Source organism: Fulmarus glacialis, unplaced genomic scaffold, assembly GCF_000690835.1.
Source record: "Fulmarus glacialis isolate BGI_N327 unplaced genomic scaffold, ASM69083v1 scaffold10346, whole genome shotgun sequence".
NCBI classification, from domain to species: Eukaryota; Metazoa; Chordata; class Aves; order Procellariiformes; family Procellariidae; genus Fulmarus; species Fulmarus glacialis.
The window spans coordinates 9,317-17,835 of NW_009217471.1; the positions used below are offsets into that span (position 1 = coordinate 9,317).

Below are 8,519 nucleotides of genomic sequence, written 5' to 3' on the forward strand. Positions count from 1 at the left end.
GCAGTTGCAGTGGCAGTCGAGGCTGGCGGCCGCCTGGAGGGTATACGGGAGTGGGGGGTGGTGCTAGAGCCGCTGTCGATAGTTCGTGCTCGCACTCCCCGCCGCTCCAACGGAGCAGCGGTGGGACGAGTTGGTTGCTTTGCCTGCGTGTTTCAAGAGTGGTGTTTTTTCTAGGGAGTCGGTCTTGGCAGATGCACACGCCAGCCAATTAATTCGTTCGCAGTAGGGAGAGAGGTCAAGCCAATCTCGGAGTAGAGCTTTGTTCTGTTCTGATTTTCAGTCGATAATGACTCAGTGACGAATGAAGCATACAAATATCCGGCCGCGAACATGAGTGCGTACGCACCTGCCAGGACCCAAACACGCAGCAACTTCGGCCCGGGAGGAGCTTGCTGCGGCAGTGCCGAGAGCTCTGCGCATGCGTCGCAGTGCTGCTAGGTCCTGGCGCGTTTCCGAAGGAGTAGGCAGGCCTAGCTGTCCTCTCCGGTCTAAGCGAGCTCTAGCGTGTGCCGGCCGCAGTGGTCATGGGGAAGCTGAACGTGGTGATGCTTCGGTACCTCTCGAGGGAGCACTTCAGGGTCCTGACAGCGGTGAGGCGGTGGGGAGGCCTGGCTGGGGGGACAGGGGAGGCCTGCCTAGCCCAGTCCTGCGCGCGGAGTTGCGTATGGCCGGTTAACTAAGCGAGGTCGGGCAGGTTCCGTGCACGGATGGGAGACTGGATTGGTTGTGTTGCAAATGGCAGCGGAAGAAAGGCTGCAGGGGAATGGGGCCGGCTTCTGTTCTCGCTACCTCCCCTAGGGTCCAATGTTGGTGTTTCCTGATGGGGAGGGCCCAGGTCGTGCCGTTCTTTCTTTTAGCCGGCCGCCTCGGGGTTATCGTTAACGGCTGGGCGATCGCTGGGGTGTCCAGGTGGTGGCCGCCCAATAAGGTATCGTCACCAGTTTCTCCACACGTGTTGATTGCTTTTGGCACCCTGTCTAACGAGGAGTGAGCAAAGGTTTACCAGTGCGCAGCACTCTGCCTTAGCTAGTTACATGGTAAGCGCAGGCCGCACCAGTTGGCCTGTCTGACTGTACTGACAGCCGGCGTACTAGTGTAAAGGCAAATTGAACCATGGCTGTGTAAGTATGAGAAAAGAAGCTCATTTCAGAAATGTAGAACAGCTCCTTCATCCACTCCTGAGACTGAAATCTAACCCGCCGTTCGTCTTCTGGCCAGTGCTGTTGAAGTTTCAAGGCTGAATTATACAAAGTATATCAAGGGGTAGTGATGCATATTAAAAGGTTTGATTAAGTCATAAGAAAAATAATAGTGCATCCATGAAAAGTGATTTTAGTCTTAAGCAGGATCTGATATTATTTCATTGTTGAACACAGAAAAATCTATTTTTATTTACTCTTTTAGGTGGAAATGGGCATGAAGAACCATGAAATAGTTCCTGCTAGCTTAATTGCTTCCATTGCCAGCCTTAAACATGGTGGCTGTAATAAAATTTTGAGAGAGTTGGTGAAGCACAAACTTCTAGCTTATGAACGAACTAAAAGTGAGTTTTAATTTTGTGTTGGGCTCCCTCTCTCATTCTGTTCCCAATGTCTTACAGTTGTAATTGCAGAAGTACCACAGCTTGGCATGTATGAGCATCTAGAGCACTTGCTAGCCTTACCTCCTCTTGGACCTACCCTGAGAATACGGATTTGTGCAGCACCAAATGTTGTAGCTGTCTGCTGAGGTGCTGGTGATGAATAAATGATAAAGATGACAGGCAGAAAAGAGATGAACAGTTAACTTTCTTTTCTGCTCAGTCACCAAAGTCATGAAAAATAAAAAAATCATCAGTTAAGGCAATATTCAAATGCATACAGGAATCAACCCAAATGAGTTGCAGTCTTATAGTACACAAACTGGAACAGACTGCAAAAGCCTTGTATATTTTACCCCCTCAGAAACAGCTACTGAAATAGTTTTTATTCCCTGTCATATGACAAGTAGTAGTCATGCAGGCCTTTCCCCATTTCCTTCAGCCTTTTAGTTGCATCTGGCTTTGCAAACATACTGTAGTCTACAGGAAATTTCTATCCTTTTTGTCCCAGTTCTTCAGGGCATTAACGGTCCTCTAGATCGTCACAACAATCCCAGATCCTTGCTGTGTCTCCTATGTGTGTATCTTCCAAAATGCTCCTTGGGTTTTCCCAGGCTATTTAAAGTACTGCCATTGCCTCTATTATAGAGGGGCTAACGGCCCATCTGCCTTTTGCCCAGTTGTCAATTTTCATAAAACTTGCAGGAATTTAAACATCTTTACCATTCTGTCAGATTGGGCTGATATTAGCCAACGGGTGAAATATTACTTGGGTGTTTTTTACTGTAAGCTGAAACAAGAAACAAGACTAAATTGAGACAATTTAAATGTAGTGGATACATAATGAGGAGTGAAATGTTTTGCATTTTATTCTTACCTAGCTTTCCAGGGTTATCGGTTAACTAATGCAGGATATGATTACCTTGCTTTGAAAACTCTGTCTTCCCGACAAGTCATAAATTCTGTTGGAAACCAGATGGGTGTTGGCAAAGAATCAGGTAATTAAAAAAAAACGTTTTTAATAATGTTTTTAAGCAAACACAGCTGTAATGTTGCAAATGTTTTTTCTTAGAAACTAGGTAAGTTTTCCTCTGGATAGTCACATCAGTTAATCTGTCAAACACCAAGATTTATGGGTCACTTGTTGAAATGCTATGTGAGGCTTCTGGCTGTATTTGAATATTTCTTTACAAGAGTGTTATTCTACTTTGACCATTTTGTTTGATTCTTGGTTCATCGCTCGAAAAGGTACTTTGCAGGCAGATGTTTGTCTCATGCTTTGTGAAAAGTTTTGAAGCATTTTAGCAATATATAATTTCATCCTACTTAAGATAGTAAAGTAAAATAGGCCCAAAACTATTGGAGTACTATGTTGTTCCTCTTTCGTTCATGTAGATTGTAATTTGACACAGCACATAACTTCTGTAATTGAAGAATGAGAAGGGGATTATTGGGGATAAATGGTAGTAATGAAACACAGGCTATTTGTTAACACTGTTCAGATTAAGAGGCTTGGGTCCCTTGGGTTGTCTGTCCACACAATAAAAGGAAGAAGGCTCTTCCAGAGTGTGGTTAAGAACACCAACATCTGCCCTAGATTTCTCTCAAGGATAGCTTATATTTGTTCTTTGCTGTGCAAATAGCCTAGGGATGTTAACCTGAATATAGGAACCTTAAGATCTCTTACTCTGAAAGATGTTTCAGATCACATCAGTATTTCTTCTAACGGAGTACCATAATCTCTTTAAGAATAATTTCTTCTTGTTCAGATCTCTAATGTACAATATGTAGATTTAGCTCTCTTTACTAACTGTAGTAGAACTTGTCATGCCAGAAATAGCGAGAAGTGAAGTAACAAACTTATCACTGCACTTTTTCATCATAGAAGATACTAACTTGTTAGATATCATTTATTTCTTGTATCTATGCCATTGTGTGTCTTCTAGATATCTATATTGTTGCAAATGAAGAGCAGCAACAGTTTGCATTGAAATTACATAGGCTTGGAAGAACTTCCTTTCGCAGTCTGAAAAATAAACGCGACTACCACAAGCACAGACATAAAACGTCATGGCTTTATTTATCCCGGCTAGCAGCAATGAAGGAGTTTGCCTATATGAAGGTAGGTGGCCATTCACACAATATCAGCAATGGTGTAATAGACTGTAAGATACTTTTCAGGCTGTCTTTTGATCAGTTCATATTTGCAGTACTGGTAGAATTTATGCCTTTTTTTTTTTCCCCACTAATGGGCTTAAAGCATACATTTCAGAGAATTTCAATGCTGTATGTTTTGTATACTCTCCAATGACAAAATGAAGCTTTGCCATGGAAGTCACGTGGAACAGAAGAAGGTGTCATGAGAGAATTTCAGATGAACATTGTTATTTATGGATAGATAATTTATATATCACCAATTCTGCTGTTTTTCCTTTAAAATTTATTGCATAAGCTTGCAAAAACACCTTAAGAAGTAAGGGAATTTACAGTTACTTGTCAGAATTATCCTTTTTTTTTTTGTTCAGCTGTCATTTTTTTAATTCATTTAATTTTCAGTTGTTGCTGTAGTGCTGAGGGAAATCTTTCAGTCCAGACTGGTGGTCTGATCTGAAAAGGCACACTTTGTTCTATACTGTGGGAAAACATTTCATTTCCAAGCATAGAGTGCGACTCTCAAGAGTTGAGATTTTTTTTACCTGCTTTAAAAAAAATGTAGATGTTATATAGTGATTGGAAGTTGATAGTGGAAAACTAATTATTTGTAAAAGATTTTTCCTTCTCCTTTTGTGCTGTTCAACAGTACTATATACATTAAATATTATTTTCTTGTTTCTCTTAAAAAACCTTGATAGGTTCTACCAGTGGCCTCCACAGAGAGAGGAAGAACTATTACCATCATTTAGAACCTCTACATTGATCCAGTTGGTCCAATTAGTAAAGCATTATGTCGTCAGGACTTGTAGGAATATAATTGCGGGGGTCAGTTTCCCTGAAAAGAGAATTGGAGAAGGATTAATTGCCTGCTGAAAAGTGATAGTAGTGTAATATTTAAATAACAAAAGCTGTATTTATTCTGCTTTAACTTAGAACTCTGTCTTAGACAAATTCACTGGTAACAAGAGAATGATTAAAAAGGGAACGAACCCATAAAGATATTGAGTGGACCAATTTGCATCAGAAGAGGCAAACAGGAGAGCTTCCAAATATTATGACCTACCTTTGGTTAATCTTTAATGTGATGTTATGCTGGTTATTAATATTTAAAAATGAACTTTTGTCGTACAGCAGCTGAGTATGGATTAACTAGTCAGGCAGAATTGTATTGGCAGTAACTTAGTGTGGAATTTTTTTCTAATGCCTGACACCCTGTTCCCAGTTATCTGCTATTGATTACTTGGGCTAACAGACAAGATATGATTCTGTCATTTTTCCACTCTGTTGTGTTTTTTTTCCAGATGCACGATAATTAAACTGTAGACAATATAGCAGCACGTTTAGTGTCTAAACTTACAAATTTTATTTGTCTTTGCAGTGAAAGTTCAAATGGCTGTTACGCTGTCTTCCTTCTTAAGCATGTGATTTGATGTTCCAGTTAGCATTTGAGTAATGTATGCTGCTTCCACAGTAATATTTATTGCTTGTCTTAGATGGGAGTTTGTCAATATATGTAATGTTTGCTTAACTATTTAATTATAATTTTTCAATGTGTTGTCTCTTTCCAGGCTTTGTATGACAGAAAATTTCCTGTTCCAAAACCTGTAGACTACAACAGGCATGCAGTTGTTATGGAACTTATTGATGGCTATCCTTTGTAAGTACTGAAGCTTGAATTCTCTGTTACGTTCAGTAAAGTAACAGGGTTAGGGTTTTTCCTTGTCATGTGAGTGAATTTTGACTTCACCATGCTGAATAACGCTCTCTAGCCCACACTCACTAGCATTCTACTCAGTTACAGTCTTGCTTTTCTTATCTTCTTATTCAGAGAAAATGGTTTTTTTCTTAATCCAAAGAAACTTGTGAAATAGACTGATTTTTTTAAGTAAGGAATACATCAAAAAAGCAGCATGACACAGGTTAGTACTGCAACTGTTTTCTACACAGAAGTCACATATTCTGTATGTTATTGGGCATATACAATATTGAATATTACATCCTTCACGTTCTGAGCTCCAGTTCGTGATCCTTGCTCTGGTAATTCAGGTAAGATTATAACTCCCCATTTTAGAACTTCTGCTGTGTTTACGTAGATTACCATGTATAATCTGGTTTTGCTTCTTCAAGGAACATCACTTTGCTTGAGTTGTTCAACATCTAGAAACATCATTGAAGTTTGTACGTGAAGGGATGGTTTGTTTTGTTTGCAGAACTGAATTCAAAAGGCCTGTACCTAGGTGCTTATCCAGAGATTTAAAGTGTCTAGTTCTAGAACAAACCAGTCCATGCTCTTGTATAGTAATCAAGATTTAAAGTGGGCAGTTTAATCAAAAGGGAATTAATCCCAAAGTATAACAGTTGAAGAGTAACACAGAAGAGTCTTCATTATATTCTGTCTCCCCACCTTCATTTGTTAAGTAATTCCACATCCATCGTGTACATGGAGCACTTCAAGTTCTGTGTGGACATCTGCAGTGGAAGCTTACCATGCTTTCCCTGTTTTGTGATTCTAACCTGAAGGAGATGAGTGGTGGATAAGAATTATTTCAAATATGCCAAGATCAAAGAATCTCCAAATAGCTGAGGTTGGAAGGGATCTCTGGCAGTCATCTGGTCACTGGGCTCAAGCAGGGCCACCTAGAGCTTGTTGCCAATAGTTTTTCTATTGTCCATTGCCTGAGTTGAAAAGCTAGTGTGGAGTTGGTGATTTATGGTACACATTTGTTGTGCTCTCTCTGATAAGTGCAAGGTTACCCAAAAGTCCTGCCAAATTGGACTTAGTTTTTCCTAGTCTACCTACTTTATTTCACATCTCACAGAATCACAGAATGGTTGAGGCTGGAAAGGACCTCCAGAGGTCGTGTGGTCCAATGTCCCTGCTTGGGCAGGGCCACCCAGAGCTGGTTGTCCACGACCATGTCCAGATGACTTTTGAATATGTCTAAGGAGGGAAACTCCACAACTTCTTTCGGCAACCTGTGTCAGTGCTTAGTCACTCTCACAGTGGAAAAAGTGTTTCCTATGTTCAGACAGACCCTCTTGTATTTCAGTTTGTGCCCACTGGTTCTTGTCCTGTCACAGGGCATCACTAAAAAAAGCCTGGCTCTGTCTTCTTTGCACCTGCCCTTCGGATATTTATGTACATTGATGAGATCCGCCAGATCCTTCTCTCCAGTCTTTCCTCATAGGAGAGATGCTCCAGTCTCTTCACTGTCTTTGTGGCCCTTCCTTGGACTCTCTCCAGTATGTCCATATCTCTCCTGTACTGGTGATCCCGGAACTGGATCCCACAGTACCCCAGGTGTGGCCTCACCAGTGCTGAGTAGACACAAAAGGATCACCTCCCTTGACCTGCTGGCAATAATCCTCCTAATGCAGCCCAGGATACCATTAGCTGCCTTTGCAGCAAGGGCACATTGCTGGCTCATATTCAATTTGGTGTCCACCAGGACCCCCAGGTTCTTTTCTGCCAAGCTCCTTTCCAGCTGGGTGACACCCAGTGTGTACTGGTGCATGAGGTTGTTCCTCCCCAAGTTCCTCCCCAAGACTTTGCACTGCTCATTGAACTTCATGAGGTTCATGCTGGCCCATTTCTCCAGCCTATTGAGGTCCCTCTGGATAGCAGCATGACCCTCTGGCATATCGGCCACTTCCAATTTAGAGTTGACTGCAAACTCTGCCCCATTCAGCTCATTAATGAAGATGTTAAATAGGACTGGAACCGCTTTTGATTGCTGGGGTACACTGCTCACCTCCAACTAGACTTTGTGCCCAGCCATTCAGGTAGTTTTCAGTCCACCTCACTGTCTGCACATCCAGACTGTACATCAACAGCTTTTCTATGAGAGTCTTACAGGAGACAGTGTCAAAGTCTTACTGAAGTCCAGGTAGATAATATCCATTGCTGTTCCCCCATCTAGCAGGCCAGTCACTTCATCACAGAAGTTCATCGAGATGGTCAAGCATGACTTCCCCTTGGTGAACTTAACTACTCTGGATGATTTTCTTGTCCTTAATGTGGCTGACAGTGGTTTCCAGGATTAGCAGCTCCATCACCTTCCGAGGGCTCAAGGTGAGGCTGACCAGCCTATAGTTTCCTGGGTCCTCCTTCTTGTCCTTCTTGAAGATGGGAGTGATGTTTGCCTTTCTCCAGTCTTCAGGTAGTTCTCCCAGTCGCCATGATTGATCAGCAGTTATCAAGAGTGGCCTTGCAATGACACCTGCTAGCTTCCTCAGCGCTCGGGGGTACGTCCCATCAGGGTCCATGGACTTATGTATGTCCAGTTTGCTTAAGTATTTCCTGAAGTGGTGCTCTTCCACCAGGGGTACATCTTCCTTGCTCTAACCCTTCCCCTTGGTCCCTGGGAGCTGAGATTCCTATCTCAGAAGATACCAGTTATCATGACTTCCAAATTCAAAGAGCAAGTGGGACATTTTATGATACAGACCTGTGGCTATGGGAAGTGTCACCATTTAATTTTGGTATGAGTATGAAAGTGTTCAACAGGAACCTGTTACAGAGCTGCTAGACTTCCACTTTCATTCTTTGTATTGTACAAATGATCCATTTTCATAATACTGTAGTGCTGCATGATGACCAAAATATTTCACGTAATAACTGTAAATGCTGACTACTTCTTGACAGTTTATAGTACAATAAGATAACTGCCTTTTTACTTGGTTTGTTTCTAAAGAGAAGATGATTTGTGTTTTGCCAGTTCAGGTACTTTGCTTTCTCAGGTATATATTCAGGAATACTTTAAGCTTTTTTCTCCACTCCCCCCCC

The 8,519-nt window shown here is 41.9% G+C and overlaps 1 protein-coding gene across 1 annotated transcript in view; it reads left to right on the top strand.

Moving 5' to 3' along the window:
- Nucleotides 1–518: 518 nt before the first annotated feature.
- RIOK2 (RIO kinase 2) overlaps nt 519–8,519 on the top strand; it is a gene marked incomplete at its 3' end in the record, with an annotated part of 11,797 nt that continues 3,796 nt past the window's right edge. The window contains exons 1-5 of the mRNA XM_009579683.1: nt 519–590; nt 1,405–1,543; nt 2,461–2,577; nt 3,526–3,701; nt 5,302–5,390. Coding sequence (XP_009577978.1) covers nt 525–590; nt 1,405–1,543; nt 2,461–2,577; nt 3,526–3,701; nt 5,302–5,390 — 587 coding nt within the window. The remainder of the gene's footprint in view (nt 591–1,404; nt 1,544–2,460; nt 2,578–3,525; nt 3,702–5,301; nt 5,391–8,519) is intronic.